At 34.2% G+C, this 18,957-nt stretch overlaps 3 protein-coding genes across 10 annotated transcripts; 2 read left to right on the top strand and 1 right to left on the bottom strand.

Moving 5' to 3' along the window:
- The first annotated feature begins 417 nt into the window (after positions 1-417).
- On the top strand, positions 418-1,998 carry LOC112728226 (peroxidase P7-like). 2 transcript variants are annotated; one of them, XM_025778280.3, is made up of 3 exons: positions 418-878; positions 956-1,121; positions 1,347-1,998. In XM_025778280.3, the coding sequence occupies exons 1-3, from the start codon at positions 801-803 to the stop codon at positions 1,373-1,375; spliced, it is 273 nt and encodes a 90-aa protein (XP_025634065.1). In that variant the 5' UTR covers positions 418-800; the 3' UTR covers positions 1,376-1,998. The 2 variants fall into 2 exon arrangements, with proteins under 2 accessions (XP_025634065.1, XP_025634064.1); XM_025778279.3 differs by having other exon boundaries at positions 728-878; positions 1,450-1,998.
- An 8-nt stretch (positions 1,999-2,006) lies between these two features.
- Positions 2,007-4,723, bottom strand: LOC112728225 (uncharacterized). 7 transcript variants are annotated; one of them, XM_025778275.3, is made up of 5 exons: positions 4,597-4,723; positions 4,048-4,430; positions 3,633-3,774; positions 2,849-2,921; positions 2,007-2,373 (listed from the first exon to the last, which is right to left on the bottom strand). In XM_025778275.3, exons 2-5 carry the CDS (start codon positions 4,352-4,354, stop codon positions 2,200-2,202), a joined length of 696 nt encoding a protein of 231 aa, XP_025634060.1. In that variant the 5' UTR covers positions 4,355-4,430; positions 4,597-4,723; the 3' UTR covers positions 2,007-2,199. The 7 variants fall into 7 exon arrangements, with proteins under 7 accessions (XP_025634060.1, XP_072065827.1, XP_072065828.1 ...); XM_072209726.1 differs by having other exon boundaries at positions 2,849-2,918; positions 4,597-4,674; XM_072209727.1 differs by having other exon boundaries at positions 2,849-2,918; positions 3,633-3,735; positions 4,597-4,674.
- Positions 4,724-16,285: 11,562 nt separating this feature from the next.
- On the top strand, positions 16,286-18,313 carry LOC112728224 (pectinesterase 2). The gene is made up of 2 exons (XM_025778272.3): positions 16,286-17,272; positions 17,371-18,313. Exons 1-2 carry the CDS (start codon positions 16,405-16,407, stop codon positions 18,057-18,059), a joined length of 1,557 nt encoding a protein of 518 aa, XP_025634057.1. The 5' UTR covers positions 16,286-16,404; the 3' UTR covers positions 18,060-18,313.
- Positions 18,314-18,957: the final 644 nt, after the last annotated feature.

Here is an 18,957-nt window from a genome sequence, read left to right as displayed (position 1 = left end):
TCGGATGACTTTTTCCTTCAAAACCGAACCAAACCGCACCGCGAACACCCCTAGTGAAAAATATATGTATGAAATTTTAATGCCTAAGTTAACAAAAATTTTAAATAGAGTCTGTGTAAGTTGTACAAAAAATATTTGAAGTGTTAGTTATCATAAGATAAATCTCTTTTATTGGTAACGGATAATTATTTTTTTTAACTGTGAGAAAAGTTATGTCAGGCTCAGTTGATTATCAATTTTGATTATCATCTTTGTAGTGATAATTAAAGAAATAAAAATTTTTTTAACTTATTTTCTAAGTCGGATTGAGTCACGGGTTCCCGAGTTAGTGTTCTTATCTGTTTGGTTTGGAAGTGAATGCTCCTTCATTGGAACAGGTTGCATGAAAATGGGTTGGGACAAGGCTAATTTGAGTCCGTGTATGAATAATCTTTTGGTTACAAAAGTTTTATATTATATTATGAAATTATTTATTATAAAAATTTAAATATTTAATTATTCTATTAGTCTCTATAATTTTATTAAATTTACAATTAGGTCTTTATATATTTTTTTCTTTTAATTAAATTTTTATATTATTTTTAATTTTATAATTAAATCTTTCTTAGTATAAAAAATATTAGAATTAATTAAATATTTTTTCGTAAATTGAAGGTATTCATAATTAAAAACCTAATAAGATCTTTGACTGTATCTATATTGGGAAGAATATTCTATTAATTTTAATGTTTTTGACATAAAAATAACCTAATTACAACAATTCAGCAAGAGGGTTCAATGTGATTGATGACATCAAAGCCATGGTGGAGAAAGAATGCCCTGCCGTGGTGTCATGTGCTGATATTCTTGCATTGGCTACTAGAGACTCTGTAGTTTATGTAATGTACACCAATCAAATTTTAGTGATGAGTGTTATAAGTGAAATTGTGGGCTTAAAACATTGATAATTTTGCAGTTGGGAGGACCATCTTGGGAAGTAGGCTTACGAAGAAGAGATTCTACTACAGCAAGCAGACTTGATGCTAATAACTCCATTCCTACACCCTCCTTCAGTCTAAGTACTCTCAAACAGAATTTCGCTAACCAAGGCCTTTCAGAGAAAGACTTGGTGGCCCTTTCAGGTAACTATTATTTGAAGGTGGTTATTTCTATGAAGACGTCTTCATATGAAGATAGATGATATTGTGAATCATTAGATGGTTCAGTCAAACATGTCAAATCATTTAATGGTTTGCAAATTTATCTTCACATGAAGTCGTTATCATGGAAGTAGTAACCTTACTTGAATAATGCCACCAATTATATATAATGAAACATCAATTAATAAGGGTAGATTTCCATAACAGGGGCACATACCAATATACCATTGACCTAGCTCAATGCAGACTTTTCGGACCACATATCTACAATGACACCAACATTGATGCCTCTTATGCCAAATTCTTGCAGAGCAAGTGTCCCAGAACTGGAAACGACAAATTGCTCGAACTCCTCCACCGTCAAACTCCCTTCCATTTCGATAACCTGTACTACAAGAATTTAGTTCAGAAGAAGGTTCTTTTTCATTCTGACCAGAAGCTGTACACCGGCGATTCTACCGACCATCTAGTGGGGAAATATGCTACGGATAGAGTTGCAATTTTTTAATGACTTTGCCGGGGACATGGATGAAAACGAGCAGAATCAAGCCTCTCACAGGAGGAAAAAAAAGGGAAATCAGACTCAATTGTGCTAAAGTCAACTAAACATCAACTACTTAAAATTATGTAATAATGGTTATTTTTCATTCCAAAACTATGTCTGAATTTCGATAATTTGTTCTTGGTGTCAAGGAACCTGGTTTATTTCATCAATAAACTTTCTTGAGTTTATGTGAATGTGCACATGATTTTCCCAAGCTCTTCAGTTTTCCTGTAGACATATTTACATCAATGTAAGTTCAATTATTTATTACATCTATTTGGTTATAGTGATCTTCTAACTATAACTTTGTCATCATGCTAAGATGCAATGAAAATAATCATAATATTTATTCAGCTTATCCATACAATTTACATCACTGTGAGATCAGGAATTCATCATGACCAAAAGGTTTACAAGAATATTATATTTTGTTAGAGGGATTGAATCTACATCGTTTAGAAAACTGATATATCATTACTATACAACTAGCTAAACAAAAAAACAACGTTCTAGCTGCTAGTTACACTTGGATCGCATCTTTGCCACTTCATCCGGTTCATCATCTGTTTCAACTTCCTCTTCCAATAGTTCAAATTCATCAATCATTTTGAAGTAGGCTCTCTGTTTTTCAATGTAATCTTGCAGCTCGGAATTCTTGAGCGTATCTTCGGATGATGTGGTGCGCTGCTTCTGCAAAAAGCAAAAATGAACCCAAAAACTTCAGCATGGTATCTATTACGACATGATTCAATCAGGAATTTCGAAATAATAACCATACAAAAATATATGGCATATGTAGATAAGTACTTCAAAGATTTTAATCACATTCTACTTCAAACTGAACTATTTAAGACTTTTTGTAGAAGAATAAGTAATGACCAAAAGAGTTCTGACTTTTTGTCAATCGCAAATTATGCAATTTACTCGAAACTTAAACACGACATACTTAAGAAATTTGAAAAACAACTAGAAAAGCACGAGTACTCTAACTTTAACTATTATACACACACTGTATGCAAAATTCTTATTGCAGTATTTTCAGAATGGACCATTTCAGAAAACAACAATAACTTGCAAACAATAATAATCAATCAACACACATATACATAGAAGTTTGACGGTCCAAATAAATCCATTGAAACAGAGTAATAATCAATCTATTTACCTTTCTCAAAGGACCTGTCAATGCCTTGGCTTTAGGTAGATTTGCACTTTTACCACCATCAGTTTTCGGGCTGCTTTTCATGACAACAGAACATATGTGACAAATAATTATATGGTATGCTTTCTAGGGAAGAGACAATATAAGTAACAATGAAACTTGGCTGCCTCTATTAAGCCCATAGTTACTGTGGATGTGTCCAACTATAACATATATATCAATATCAATAAGGAATTAAGGAAACACGAACTTAGAGAATTTGACAGATTCTATTTGAAGGCTAAAACAGATGAAACAAAAAGGAGAAATCATAATCATTAATAACTTCAATATAGCATCACATGCACCACAACAAACCATGATAGACTTTCCAAGTTTTCAATCAAGACCTACACGCCTAACTCGACCAATCCTCGTAGCACACAACATTCATCAGAATATCTTAAGCAAAATTCTTCCAACTTGCAAGACGTGAAACTATCATGAGAAAAACAGGACAAAAATTCTTCGTGTGGAACTATATCCCTATTTCTTATCTTTTTTGTTTTAAAAATTTTCTTCTCTCTTTGTTAACTATTTCCCTATTGAAGCACTTCATTCATACTTTACCAAAGTGCTCAAATTATAAAGGTTTGCAGCATAATTTCTTTTCCATTTCTACTACTCCATGAACCTTACTCAGCCCAAGTACTAATTTCTTCAACCAATGTTAATCACACGGTTACACCTACATCCAAGTTCTAGAGCAACACTAACAGTGACTTAGTAAAACAGGAGGAAGAATTACCTTGTATCAGAGAGCTTCAAAATGGGTGTGCTGATGTCAGGAAATGCCAAAGCCTTCCCTTTATCCTTCCTTTTATTTGGAGCACTTCTTCGGCCGTAGGTTACTGAAATAGGCTCAAAATCCTCAAGATCAACAAAATTCCCTGAATTCAAAGCAAATAAAATTGCACACTCAATAAATTACCCTAAACCCTAATCCACATTCAATTACTAACAATCACAGTTTATATATCATTGTAAATCTAGCGTTGCTCCCAAGCAACTTGAGCTTAACGCAAATTGAGCTAGAATCTCATCCTAATTTGTAAAATCATTGCACTGCAAGCGACTAATCCTAAAAGGCAATAATTATAGATAAAAGCTGAAATAATATTGGAAACAAATTCAAGAAATTGAGAGCAGAATAATTGAAGTACCGGGAGGAGACGAGGTTTTCGGCAACGAAGGCGGAGGAGGAGCAACGGCAGGGTTCGAAGAAGTGCTTTGGAGATTTGTGGAAGCGTTGGTAGAAGAGGCGCATGAAGAAGGTTTATTAAGGCGAGGTTCGGAAGAAGTAGAAGGAGGTTTGGATTTGGGTTTGGGTTTGATAGGGTTTATGGAAAGTGGAGAAGAAGAAGAGTTAAGAGTGTTGGTGCGATCGGAGAGAGGGTTTCTGCGTTTAGTGGTTCGGAACATGGGTTGATCCATAAGCGCTATTCGCATCAACTGGAGAGTGTTGGGCATCTTGTAACAAAACTTCGATTTCTTCTGGCCTCATTCCAGGTTCAGATTGCTGAAGTAGTAACTTAACCATATTTCTCTAAACATTTTACTAGAAACTCATTGACGTGAAACAAAAAGGCAAACAAAGAATTTATAGTGCACATAAAAAAAAAGTTAAATTGCAACTTCAAAAAATAACAAAACAATCAAGGTAGAGCTACACATGTTCATAAAGTGCAAATAATGGAAAGTGAGTATTGTACCTTGCCACGACACTATTACTTTTGTTTTGACAAAATCTGGTTAGAAGCTTCAACCAAAAGTTTCAATCTGTTCAGAATAAACCAATTATGTTTAAAAGCACAAATTAAACCAAAATGAAGCTTCTTTTCTGTAATAATGAACTCTAGAAGTATGTATATAATTATCTTAGATACGACAAAATATATAGTCACTAAATATATAGGATCATGAGCTATTCTCTGTTTTCTGAAGTACTGTTTCAATTCAGAAATTAAAAAAAGAAGACCTACAGCTAAATGATATGTTAGAAATCCCTGAATTCAAGGATGCTAAAGTTCAATTTGATGCTATTTCTAACAGGTTAATTGCATTTCACTAATACGTTTATTAGCATAGCATGAACTATTTTCTAATATATACAATATTCATATTTAACACAGATATATACATCTACTGATACAAATTGATGAAAACACAATTTCTTGATATTACAGGTATCTTGTACCAAGAAATCTACTGATACAAAACGAGACAAGAATAATGTCATAAGTAGAAGATTATAAGACAAGAATACTGTTTATCACAAAGCATGATGATCATCACAACTCATAAGAATTCAAATTTTTCCATAAAACTAGCTGGCAGCCAATGACAAACTCTGCATGGATAAGAATACTATCATCATTATTACTGACTAAAAAAGGCTATACTAACTATAATAAGTTATTGTGCAAACTCAAACATATAGTTAGTTACTCAAATATGAAGTCCTTAATTGAACTAACACACATAGTTGAAACTGAACTACAACAACAACAACAGTAATAATCAATTTAATTTTATCAAGTGTTATGTATGAATTATATATTAGATGAAACTGAACCTATGAGTAACACAAAGCTAGCTATCCCTTTATATTAATGGATGAACTTAATTTAACTGATGTATTAACTCAGATCTATATATACAAAAACTCTCAAGTCTGTCAAGTTGAAAGTTGAATAAAGAGTGGCAGAATGAGAAATAGAGGAAGAAAATGAAATAGAAGAGCGAGGAGCAAAGTTGCATAAAAGGACAAAGAAGTTTCAATGAGGGATCTGTGTGAAACATATGATAAACAGAATTTTGGTACTTATCTTTTCGAAAAATATTAATTCTGTTCTGTTCCACATTCTGTTTCATTTTTTCGAAAAACAAGAGCTTAACATAATAAAGTGGAGTTTATTACAAGAAAAATTAAGCTAAATACACCATTATCATCAACCAAGTATTATAGGTCCATTCATTCCAAACTTTAGATCGGGAACTAATTAAGCTAAATACACCATTATCATTGACCAAATATATATAGTGAAAATTAGAAATCAGAAAAAATATATATGTAGTATATATTTATGCTCTCAATGATACACTGTACACTTTTCAGAAATCAGAAAATAGTATACGACCACATTATTTTTAAACACTTTTTAGAAACCAGCACTTGGCGGGAGTGGATCCTCTCCAATGGAAAAAAACTGGATGCTATCCAGTGTTTAATCTAACCCTTCATTACTTTCTCTCTCCTATTTAATTTTGGTTCCACTTAAAAAATTAAAGGTGAAAGATTACACTTTATTTTCTCAAGTATTTTTTTCACTGGAGAAGATCCATTTCCGCACTTGGCATGTGGAGGGCTTCGTATGGTTGGGGTATGTACTACTCTAGCCAGGGAGTTGAGGAACTCTCCCGTTCAAGCGACGGCTAGTGCTTTGGTGTCGGCCCGTGCTGATGTGGAAAGGCTGAATGGGCAGAAGAAGGACTTGGAGTAGGAGCGAGAGGCCTTGAGGTCCGACCTTCAGAGAGCTCGGGAAAGAGCTACCAAGTCGGAGGCTGCTGCTGCTTTGGTTGAGGAGAAGGCCAAGAAATTCCAGGAGAGCTATACTCGTGTATTTGCAGAGAGATTGGCCCTGGAGGAGGAGTTACGAAAACTGAAAGAGGAGTTTGCTGAGTCTCAGGAGTTGGCAGCTTTGGGGATAGACGAGATGTTCTAGAACTTGGAAGCTCAGGTTAAGGTCTTGGCTCCCGGCCTTGACCTTTCCCTCTTCAGTGTGAACAACATTGTAGTTGATAGTAAAATAGTTCCGGCACCCGAGGAGGATGATGAGGAGGAGCCTCCAGTGGGTCCAAAGATCTCAAGGCCTCAGGTCGGGCAGACCTCCACCTCAGGAACCAAACCTGAAGCCGCTACTGTGGAGACCTCTCCTCCGGCCTCTGTTGTCGTGTTGGCCTAGCCAGTCTCCGTGCTCCCTCCTTCTCTTGGAAAAGATGATGTTACTGGCAAAAACCTTATTCCTCTTTAGGCCTTTTTATATTTTGTTTCATATAACTCATATGGCCCGGCTTGTGGACTTATAACACTTTTGATTCCTTGTAATAGTTTATAGTTGTTTGAACACTTTACCTTTTAGTTGTTTGTTCACAACTTTTATGAAATAATGTTCAAAACTTTATTAAAGTTGCAAAGTACCCTTTTCGTAGTAAGGTCCAGTTTATTTTGTCTTTTGAGTCGTAACAAATTCAAAAGTTTATTAATTTCCTTACATAGGTCCGACTTCGAGTAATTGGCCTTTACTAAGTTACTTTTACAACTCGTTTTTTATCTATCCTGTTTGAGGTCGCTTTGTACGAGTTGTTTGTATAACTTCTTATATTAACTTGTACCTCGTGGCTTCATCGTTGCCGACCACTTTTAGGTTAGACAATGATTTTTTGCGATTTATCGAGCTTAAATTAATGCGTTTGAGATAGGAAACCTTTGAAGAAAGAAATGGAATAGGAATTTTATTAATATTTAAGAAATTCCTTTACAAAAAGCTCACGTCCCTAGCCCTCATGTTGGTGCCTCGTTAAAAAACCCTTGAGATCGGAAAAAAGAGTGTACCAATAAAACGAGATTTACTACTTTAGCTGTAATATTTCTTCAAGTTACAAGCGTGCCATGATTTCGGGAGCTTCCGCCCTTGAAGGTCGGACACCTTGTAAAAACCTTTACCTAAGATCTCTATTATCTTGTAAGGTCCTTTTCAATTTGCAGCCAACTTTCCTTCTCCAGACTTCTGTATTCCAATGTTGTTTCGGATCAGAACGAGGTCGTTGGTTCTGAAGTTTCTCTTGATCACCTTTTGATTGTATCTTAAAGCCATCCTTTGCTTTAGGGCTTCCTCTCTAATCCGAACTCTTTCTCGGACTTCATGAAGGAGGTCAAGCTCTTCCTTTTGAGCCTGGATGTTAGCTCATTATTCGTTGTAAAATAGGACTCTAGGTGATTCTTCAGCTACTTCTATGGGGACCATTGCTTCCATTCCGTAAGCAAGTCGGAAGGGTGATTCTTCCATTGTGGAATGTGGAATGGTCCGATATGCCCACAAGACTTGAGGAAGCTCGTCTACCCAAGCTCCTTTCGCGTCTTGCAATCGGCGCTTTAACCCGACCAATATGATTTTGTTGGCAGTTTCAGCCTGTCCATTGGCCTGGGGGTTCTGCGGATGTGAACTGGTGTTGTATTTTTAGGTCGACCGCCAAGTTCCTAAAGGTTGAGTTGGTGAATTGAGTCCCATTGTCCGTGGTGATGGAGTATGAAACTCCAAACCTTGTGACAATGTTCTTATACAGAAATTTTCGACTTCTTTGAGCAGTAATAGTTGCTAAGGGCTCTGCCTCAATCTATTTAGTGAAATAGTCAATCCCTACTATGAGGTATTTGACTTGGCCTGATGCTTGTGGAAAGGGTTCGAGTAGGTCAAGGCCCCATTTCGCAAATGGTCATGGTGAGGTAACACTGACGAGCTCCTTTTGTAAGGTCGGCCAGAAAAAACCAACTCAGATAACTTTTTTGGCTAGTGACCGAGCTCCCAAATGATTTTCACATATGCCATTATGTACGTCTTCCAAGACTTCTCTTGTGTTGGAGGTTGGGACGCATTTTAAGAGGGGTGTTGAAATTTCTCTTTTGTATAAAATATTGTGGACTAATGTATAATTTTGTGCCTCCTTTACGAGCTTTCTGGCTTCCTTTTTGTCCTTAGAAAGTACGTCGAATTTGAGGTAGTTGACTATGGGAGTCATCCACCCTAGATGTTGATTAAATATGGTCAGTACTTCTTCTTCCTTTGATATGGATGGTGATTACAGAGTCTCTTGGTTGAGACTTCTATTGTTGCCCCCTGACTTGGTGCTGGCTAACTTTGAGAGGGCATCAACTCGGACATTGGATTCCCGATCTATATGTCAGACCTCACTTTCTGAAAAGTGTGTTAGTTGTTCTCAGGTCTTATCCAAGTACTTCTTCATAGTGGGGTCTTTAGCATGATAAGTACCGTTAACTTGCGAAGTTATTACTACTTGAGAATCACTGAACACCACCACTTTTTCTACCTCCACTTCTTTAGCCAGCTTCAAGCCAGTAAGTAGGGCCTCATCCTGTGCTTGATTGTTGGAAGCAGGGAACTCGAACCTTAAAGATAGCTCTATTTGAGTCCCATGGTCGCTTTCTAGGATAACACCAGCTCCACTTCCAACCTTATTTGATGACCCGTCTATATACAAACTCCATATAACTGGGTTTTCTGGACTTTTGGTGTATTCGGCAAAGAAGTCAACAAGGTACTGAGACTTAATAGCTGTCCGAGCTTCGTACCTTAAGTCGAACTTGGACAACTCTACCGTCCATTGTAGCATCCAACCTGCTAAGTCCTTCTTTTGTAAGATGTATTTCATTGGTTGATTAGTGCAGACTTTAATGGCATGAGCCTGGAAGTAAGGCCGGAGCAGCCTTCAAGATGTGAGGATAAGGGCATAAGCAAACTTTTCTATCTTTTGATAGTTCAACTCTCTTCCCCTTGTAAGGTTTTGCTGATGAAGTAGATAGATTGCTGCCTCTTTTCGTCTTCTTGGACCAGGGTTGAAGCTATAGTCCGGCTTCCAACTGACATATATAATACGAGCTCTTCCCCTTTTTTAGGTCGGGTAAGTATGGGTGGTTGCCCCAAGAATGCCTTAAAGTCTTGAAAGGCTTGTTCGCATTCTGGGGTCCGTTCAAATTGCTTTCCTTTTCTTAGAATTGAGTAGAGGGGAAGTGATTTCAAAGCTGACCCGGCTAAGAATTTGGATAGGGCGGCCAACCTTCCGTTTAGTTGTTGGACCTTTTTAACACAAGTCGGGCTCTTCATATTGAGTATAGCCTGGCATTTGTCTGGGTTTGCTTCTATTCCTCTTTGGATTAACATGAACCCTAGAAACTTTCCAGCCTCTACTGCAAAAGTGTATTTTGAGGGATTTAACCCCATTTCATGCTTCCTTATAGTAGAAAATATAGGGATGTATGCGAATCGGATCGCGGTGGTAGTGCAAATCCAAATTGGCTGCAAGGTGACGCAGACGCCGATGGAGCCTCCATGAATTTGGAGAAAAACACTGCTAGGGTTTGGTTTTCATGGAAGAGGGGCTCTGCTAGGATTTAGTTTTCCGATGGAATGAGAAAGAAAAATCTGAAGAGGAAGGGTTAGAGTTAGGTTAGTAATGGTAATTTAGTTTAGAGAAAAGGATAAAGAAGTTCTTGACTTTTTGGTCGCAGACATTCAAGTTCTTGACTTTCTTAAAATCTAGACACATTGATCTCTATTGTTCATTTGAGTTTGTCAGACCCAACGGAAAAACCAAACATGACTTTCATTATATTGACCTAGTCGATACAAATGTCCACGTGGAAGAGTTTTTAAAATGGAACAAATTAGATACGATGTGTCTAAATTTTAAAGAAGTTAGGTACTTAAATGTATTTTCAAATTCTCAAAGACTTAAATGTTCATAGACCAAAAAATCAGAGATTAATTTGCCTTTTTTTTCTTTAGTTTATGCACATTTCATTAATTGTGTTATTTGGATTTTTTCAATGAAAGTTTTATTATATTAATAGTGATTTTTTTTAATTATTTGTGAAAGTTTTGAATTAAATTGTCACAAATAAAATACACGGTGGAAGTTTTGAAAAACCCTTACTAAAATCTCTCACAAATAAGCATAAGTCTTTTAGTAAGCCAAGTAAATTCACTCGCTTATTATTTTTTTATTTTTTAAAATCACTTTTCTATTCTATTTCACTTTTTTTTCTTCTCTTATACCATTATAATTTGATTTATCACACCACCGTTGACTGGCTACCCGTTAAGACTTTTAATAACCATTCTAAATTTTAAATTTTAAATTTAAAATTCTAAATTCTAAATTTATTTTATTTTATTTTTATTTTTTTTTACTTGAATTTTGGATATTTTTATTTTTCTTAGTTTCAGATTTTTTTTATGTTTTTTTCTTTTTAATTGTTGGCTGATTTTTAAATTAGTCGGCTTTAAGTTTCCTAGACTTTTTTTGTTCAAATTTTAGGAGTTTATTATTAAGAATGCAAACTTATATTTTGATACAAATGAGTAAGTAGAGATTAAATTACTTGCAACACAAGGTAATGAAAATATGTAGCAATTCATAAAATCAAATTAAAGTACGTAGTTATCTAAAACATGTTTGTTGTTCAAGAATAAAATAGTAGATAAGAATAAGGAATATTGATTCTTTTCGGTTAATTATTCTTGTAGCAAATTAAGAGGTTTAGGAGTTATATTTCGATCAAATTCGGTGTCTTAGAAAATTTGACAAGCATATATATTAGAGGTATAAACAAGTGGCCTTCATTTCTAGTGACCAATAACTAACATACAACAAAGAAGCTAAGAACATATCATATATTCTCTCTAAGATGCAAGGCCAAAGAAAGATAATAGAAAGAATACAATGCAAATTGCAACTGGAAAGTGGAAAGGTACGAAGAAAATTCAGAGAACGAACCATGCATGCGTGCATTATAATTCTGACTATATGCAAATGGGAAATTAAAATTGAACAAATAAATATAAGTGTATAAAATAAAGCTTTTAATTTGGCACGTGGTCAAGCATCAACGTAACTATTGATGGTCTTAATCCATGCATGGAGGTCATGTCTCTCTATTTGTCGTTATAAGCCCAATTTCAAGTTTCATATATGATTTTTATCATACTTTCCCTTAAATTAATTATATATAAAATATACATGATAGTTTTCTATGATAGGTTTTCATTCGATTTTTTCTTCCTTCAAAATTTTCATATAGTTACATTTTTTATGTTACTGATCATATATGACCAATGGAGTCCAACTTTTGGAATATGTGACGTAAGTGTGATGACTAATTAAGTAAAGTTTGATATTTGTTTGTACACAATTTATCAGTAACTAAAAGGATTATCCAAAGCATTTTATTAAATATTTTGAGTTTCATATTATTAAGTGCATATATAGCTAGTGTTTATATATATATAATAAGAGCAACTATAAACAACCAACTTGTAAGTAATATATAGTTAGGGTCTGAATCGTGGCATGTTGATGAGCGGGGCAAGGCGGGGTCGGGTCCAGGCTAAATTCGCCCCTACCCGCCCCGGAGTGCATATATATATATATATATATTAGGGTTAGTTCTCATAACTTCAGTGGCTCAGTTCTCACCGTCACCACTCAATTAGGGTTAGCAACCCCTTTCTCAGTTTTCACTTCCTCTGTTCCTCAGCTCTTCTCCTCTCCAAGACCATAGCCTCGCCGCCTTGGTTCAGTTCAACCCAGTGCCTGCCGTCGAATCTGCTCCAGTTTCGCGTCTCCTTCAAGCCGCCTGTGCCTGTCGCTCCTCCTCCGCGCAACTCGTCGCTGCCATCGCAAGTTCACAACTCGTCGAATCGTCTGATTCGTCTCATTGTCACTCTCCGCATCGCGTCTCTTCCGCGTCTCCTTCTAGCTGCCTGTGCCGGTCGCTCCTCCTCTGTGCCGCCTCTCAGTCCGAAATTCTCTGCGCTCCCTCCGGTCTCCAAGTCGCGCACTAGACGAGCCACCCCGTGCCTCCTCTGCATCGGAATCAACCCTCGTTCAGTCGTCCACGCCTCTCCTGGTCCCGAAACGCGCCACCTCCACCAGATTCTCCCCGCATAACATCGGTACAGTTCTTGCCCCTATCCCAGCCTTTCTTTTCTTTTTGAATGATTTAATATGTTTAATCTCTGGCTAATTTTGGATGTATCATGCGAATAGACAAAGAAGAATTTCTTTTGTTTTTGGGTGATAACAGATTGTTTGGATAGGTAACTGAGTTTGTAACTAAGTTTGTAACTGAGTTTTCTGAGTTTCTCAGCCTTTCTTTTCTTTTTGAATGATTTGATATGTTGAAATAGCTTGTTTGGGTTGAATCACAAACTGTTCTGTTTTCTTTGTTAACAAAATATGCACTTAGTTGGAATAAAGCTTGAAAATTTAAAGTTGTTTTAGCTTCTTTGTTGATTGGTTATAGGCAGAAGTTGTTTTGGCTTCTTTATCATTCTTATGCATTCTGGATTTTGAAAGTATTCTGATTTTTCAATTGTCATGGTGTTGTAATTGTGGAGAGAATCACAAACTACATACTATTCTGTATCCTTGGTTAACAAAATATGCACTTAGTTTGATGTTGATGTTAACTTTGATGTCATTGAGTTCTTCAGCCTCATCACAATTTGCAACTTTTGGAGATTTATGGATACCTTAACTCCACATTCCCATGATGGATTTCAGATCCTTCATTCAATAATCTTAGCTCAATTACTTTGGAGGAATGTGTCTGTGAATAGCTTCCAAAGTTTGGTGTATTACCTTCTCTAACTTACTTGGAATAAAGCTTAAAAAATTGAAGTTGTTTTGGCTTCTTTAATTAAGGAAATATGCTCATGGTGTTCTTGTGCATTTATGCTTTGAATTATCATTTTTATGCATGTTTAATTCTGATTTTATTCTGATTTGTAATTGTGCATTCTGATTTGAAGTTGTTTGATTTCCTTTTCACTAATTTGCTTCTTTTTTTTTCTTTTTAAATTTCTAGGAAAAGTGCTTTTGTTTTTCTCATGGAAATAATATCCAACAAACTAGTAAAATAACGAACTTTAATTTAGAAGAGGAGCAAATACTCTAACTTAAAATTTTAGAATTTGTAATGTTGATAAGTTTTCTACAACATATTATAGGATTTTAAAGGAAGTGAATGCATACATTTGGCTCGACTACTTTAATTGTGCATTCTGATTTGAAGTTGTTTGATTGCCTTTTCACTAATTTACTTCTTTTAATTTTCAGGTTTAAATCTTGATTTGTAAACTTTTAATGATGATGAAGATGTTGAAAGTGATCAAGAATAAGGGTTGAAGATCATTTTATATTTAATATTATAATTTCTTTATTATGGTATTAAATTTGTAGTGATCTAACAATATTTTTTTTTAATTTCAAGTTATTTTAGCTAATGACATTGTATGAATTTTATATTTGTATTTTAATTTATCTATGAATTTTAAATTTTTGTCTTAATTTATATATGAATAAGTAAAAATTAAAATATTTAATTTTTACAGGGACAGATCGGGGGTGGGGCGGGTACCCGCAGGAACGGATTCGAGTTCTGTTATTTACTACCCGCCCCTATAAAAATTAAATATTTTACAGGGCGGGTAGTACATGCTTAACAGGACGGCGGGGCAGGATCGGGTAGGACAAAAACCCGCCCCTACCCGCCCCATTGCCACCCCTATTTGACAAGCATATATATTAGAGGTATAAACAAGTGGCCTTCATTTCTAGTGACCAATAACTAACATACAACAAAGAAGCTAAGAACATATCATATATTCTCTCTAAGATGCAAGGCCAAAGAAAGATAATAGAAAGAATACAATGCAAATTGCAACTGGAAAGTGGAAAGGTACGAAGAAAATTCAGAGAACGAACCATGCATGCGTGCATTATAATTCTGACTATATGCAAATGGGAAATTAAAATTGAACAAATAAATATAAGTGTATAAAATAAAGCTTTTAATTTGGCACGTGGTCAAGCATCAACGTAACTATTGATGGTCTTAATCCATGCATGGAGGTCATGTCTCTCTATTTGTCGTTATAAGCCCAATTTCAAGTTTCATATATGATTTTTATCATACTTTCCCTTAAATTAATTATATATAAAATATACATGATAGTTTTCTATGATAGGTTTTCATTCGATTTTTTCTTCCTTCAAAATTTTCAAAAGTGGTAGTTACATTTTTTATGTTACTGATCATATATGACCAATGGAGTCCAACTTTTGGAATATGTGACATAAGTTTGATGACTAATTAAGTAAAGTTTGATATTTGTTTGTACACAGTTTATCAGTAACTAAAAGGATTATCCAAAGCATTTTATTAAATATTTTGAGTTTCATATTATTAAGTGCCTATATAGCTAGTGTTTATATATATAATAAGAGCAACTATAAACAACCAACTTGTAAGTAATATATAGTTAGTATTAATTAAATTTTTATTGTAAAATTATTTTTTTTAAATTTAAATTTCATAATTTAAAATAAAAAATTTAAAATTTAGAATTGCTTTGTTAGATAAAAAATTAATTTCTAATTAAACTCATATAAAAAAAATTTTTTGGTAACTTATTAATTTTACGGGCTTCGTAACAAAAAATTATATATTTTGTTAAAGAGAGTCTCTCGTGTAAATTGTTTTGAAGGGGTAAATCATTTTTTGATACTTTCAATTTTTTTTAATAGTTCGATAGAGAATCTATTAAACTTAAGTTTGATCTAGGCCATAAGCAAACCTATATCAGAAGGAAAAGTATAGGGTACCAACATATTATCTGCCAACTTCTGCCAACTCTTATTTATAATTGTGTTTCATGGAAGTGTGTTCGTGGATGTGTCTAATAATTAATATATTTTAAATACATATATAAAGAGACACATTCAGAAAATATATCTATAAAGATACTTCTATTAAACAAGCTATAAAAAAGACATTTTTATTAGACACATCCACAAATACACTTCCATGAAACACAATTATAAATAAGAGTTGACAGAAGTTGGCAGATATGCTGTTGGTAACATAGCGGAACCGATATCAGAATAACTGTAGAATAAATTTTTAGTTATCTATGATATTTTCTAATTTAACAAACAAAAAATTAATTTATTGTAGATTTAAGTTTTATTTAAAAATTTGTCACTAATTAATAAATTATTATATATATAATACAAAATATAAATTATAAATATTTATTTAAACAAATGAATCAACTGATGATTATTTGACTAAACTAAATTAATTCAATCAGTAGAACAGGTAAACATATGTTTTATTGGTGAAATAAATAAAGCATGAGAATATATATTTCTCTATATTATTTGATATTCCATGGGCATAACAAAGCCAAATCAGCACTAATAATATACCCTACACATAACGCATTCTTAGCCACTTGTAGGTGCGTGGTGAAGCGTCAAATCAATTTCCACAATATTGACAAGTTCTAATTGGCTGCTTATGGGACAGCCTCCAAAAATTAAAGTCAAACGACACCTCCCACATATTTCCATGGTTTAGCTCATCAAATCAACAAAATAATACTTTATTATATGATATGATTCTAACTTGTGAACCAATTAGAAAAGTATTACAAATAGTGACTTTGAAATATCAACACGTAAACTGCATGCTTTACAGTTATAAGTTCCAACAACCAATATCTCCTTCTTCGCTCTATATAAAGAAGCTTGGTTTAGGACATCAAACACAACATTTTCAAATCAACCTCTAAACATATACATTAAACCTCATCAAATACGTCTTAGATTTTAACCATTACTTTTTCTTACAAAACATTATTGGCCATAAAAGTTCAATGGCAGCAATGCGTTTGCTCTTCAATTTTCTCATTGTTCCCTTCTTTCTATCAACTTTTGTCTATGCCTATTCTTCAAATGATGTTAAACATTGGTGTAGCCAAACCCCAAACCCTCAACCATGTGAGTATTTCTTGAGCAACTACCCTAATCACCAAACCAAACCTATTAACCAAAAAAGTGACTTTCTCAGGATTTCATTACAACTTGCTCAAGAGAGAGCACTCTTAGGCCATGCAAACACTGTTTCACTTGGCTCAAAGTGCCGCAACCAACTTGAAAGAGTTGCATGGAATGATTGTGTTGACCTCTATCAACAAACCATTCAAAAGCTCAACAAAACCCTAGACCCTAACACCAAGTGCTCCCAAGTTGATGCTCAAACATGGCTTAGCACTGCTCTCACAAACCTTGAGACATGCAGAGCTGGCTTCTATGAACTTGGTGTTCAAGACTATGTCCTTCCTCTAATGTCCAACAATGTTACTGAGTTGCTAAGTAACACTTTGGCTCTTAACAACAATGGTGAACCTCATCAAGAGCCAAGTTACAAAAATGGATTCCCAACATGGGTCAAGCCTGGTGATAGAAAATTGCTACAAGCATCTTCTCCAGCTTCTCAAGCTAATGTAGTGGTGGCCAAAGACGGATCCGGAAAATACACAACAGTTATGGCAGCCATAAATGCAGCACCAAAGAGTAGCAGTGGAAGGTATGTGATATATGTGAAGGGCGGGATTTACAACGAGCAAGTAGAGATAAAGGCAAATAATATAATGTTGGTGGGAGATGGCATTGGAAAAACCATAATCACCGGCAGCCAAAGTGTGGGAGGAGGCACCACAACCTTCCGTTCCGCCACTGTTGGTAAGTAGAAGAAAATCATTCCAATCATCTTTGTTTTTCTTTCCTTTACTTTGAACAATACTAAACTTTGTGAGTTATTTTTGTTTTAATTTTGACAGCTGTAACTGGAGATGGATTTATTGGTCAAGGAATCACATTTAGGAACACAGCAGGTGCAGCAAATCATCAAGCTGTTGCATTGCGTTCTGGATCAGACTTATCAGTTTTCTATCAATGCAGTTTCGAAGGTTATCAAGACACATTATATGTTTATTCTGATAGACAATTCTACAAAGAATGTGATATTTATGGCACTGTTGACTTTATCTTTGGTAATGCTGCTGTTGTCTTCCAAAACTGTAATCTATATGCAAGAAACCCTCCTAACAAAATTAACACCATCACTGCACAAGGAAGAACCGATCCAAACCAAAACACTGGAATTTCCATTCACAATTGTGTGGTTACAGCTGCATCAGATTTGAAAGCAGTGCAAAGCTCAGTTAAAACTTATCTTGGAAGGCCATGGCAACAATATTCAAGAACCGTGTTCATGAAGAGTTCTCTTGATAGCTTGATTGATCCAGCAGGTTGGTTGGAATGGAATGGTAACTTTGCATTAACCACATTGTATTATGGAGAGTACATGAACACAGGACTTGGATCTTCAACCGCAAACAGAGTTAAATGGGGAGGTTATCATGTTATTACCAGTGCTGCTGAAGCTTCAAAATTCAGTGTTGCAAATTTCATTGCTGGCAACTCATGGCTACCTTCCACTCGTATTCCTTTCACAGCTGGTCTTTAAATATTTTTCTTAGCTTTTTCTTATATATCTCTTCATTATTTTATTATTTTTTATTTTTTTGGTTAATACACATTGATTTCTAAATGTTGTACAAGCAAATACATTAGGAAATACTTTCATTTCATTGTGATTGTTTTCATTATTTGTTATAGATTTTGCTTAGAGTATACACACAAGTAATTCCTTGTGTAAAGTTGTATGAAGTTTATTAAATTTCACATTTTTTAATATTAAAAGTTTAATAGTTTTTATAAGTGTGAAATAATCTTCATTGTTCGTTTAAGCTAGTTTTTAGAGTAAATTAGACTCAATTAATTATTTATAAAATTTTTTGGAGCTTTTGAGATTGAATCGTAATAATATTTTTCAATTGCTTTATACTTTTTAATTTTATCATAATATGTACATTGAACATTTTTGCTATTCGGATAGTTATGTTATATGTTATCAGAAAAAAATTTTTTTTAATTATTATAATTTTTAAAGTGTTAAAATTTCATAAAGGTTTTAAGTTTAACTAATATGTATTTTGAAAAATACGTCTTATTAGTCAAAATTTTAATATTTTATTTTAATAAATATATAAAAAATTTGTTAAAAATTTAAAATTTTTTTTACAAAATTTTTTAATTAATAATATTAATATATGTCATTTTACGGCTAAATTAATAACATATGAAAATAACTTCTTTTAGTGGCCCACTTAATTAATAAGATTTTAGGAACTTTGTTGGACCTTTAAAGGTAAAGTCAATACTCAATACTCATATACTTTTTAAGGGAAACCACTTAATTATCAATTGACAATTTGACATCGAGCATATAATAATATATAATCTAGCACGTTCATGCTTGAAAAATTAAACATGTCATTTTTAACAAGAGGTCTAATTATATC

The sequence above is a fragment of the Arachis hypogaea genome, chromosome 12 (genome assembly GCF_003086295.3).
Source record: "Arachis hypogaea cultivar Tifrunner chromosome 12, arahy.Tifrunner.gnm2.J5K5, whole genome shotgun sequence".
Classification (NCBI taxonomy): Eukaryota; Viridiplantae; Streptophyta; class Magnoliopsida; order Fabales; family Fabaceae; genus Arachis; species Arachis hypogaea.
Note: the sequence above shows the minus strand (reverse complement) of the source record. Positions and strands in the feature narration are given on the sequence as shown.

Bases quoted from the DNA above. Each gene is read 5' to 3' on its own strand.
- LOC112728226 (XM_025778279.3), top strand. From the start codon at position 801: ATGGTGGAGAAAGAATGCCCTGCCGTGGTGTCATGTGCTGATATTCTT. The intron at 879-955 runs GTAATGTACACC...ATAATTTTGCAG, and splicing joins CTAGAGACTCTGTAGTTTAT to TTGGGAGGACCATCTTGGGA. The intron at 1,122-1,449 runs GTAACTATTATT...AAATTCTTGCAG, and splicing joins AGACTTGGTGGCCCTTTCAG to AGCAAGTGTCCCAGAACTGG.
- LOC112728225 (XM_025778275.3), bottom strand. From the start codon at position 4,354: ATGCCCAACACTCTCCAGTTGATGCGAATAGCGCTTATGGATCAACCC. The intron at 3,775-4,047 runs GTACTTCAATTA...CTTTGAATTCAG, and splicing joins GAAAACCTCGTCTCCTCCCG to GGAATTTTGTTGATCTTGAG. The intron at 2,922-3,632 runs GTAATTCTTCCT...TGTCATGAAAAG, and splicing joins TTGAAGCTCTCTGATACAAG to CAGCCCGAAAACTGATGGTG.
- LOC112728224 (XM_025778272.3), top strand. From the start codon at position 16,405: ATGGCAGCAATGCGTTTGCTCTTCAATTTTCTCATTGTTCCCTTCTTT. The intron at 17,273-17,370 runs GTAAGTAGAAGA...TAATTTTGACAG, and splicing joins CTTCCGTTCCGCCACTGTTG to CTGTAACTGGAGATGGATTT.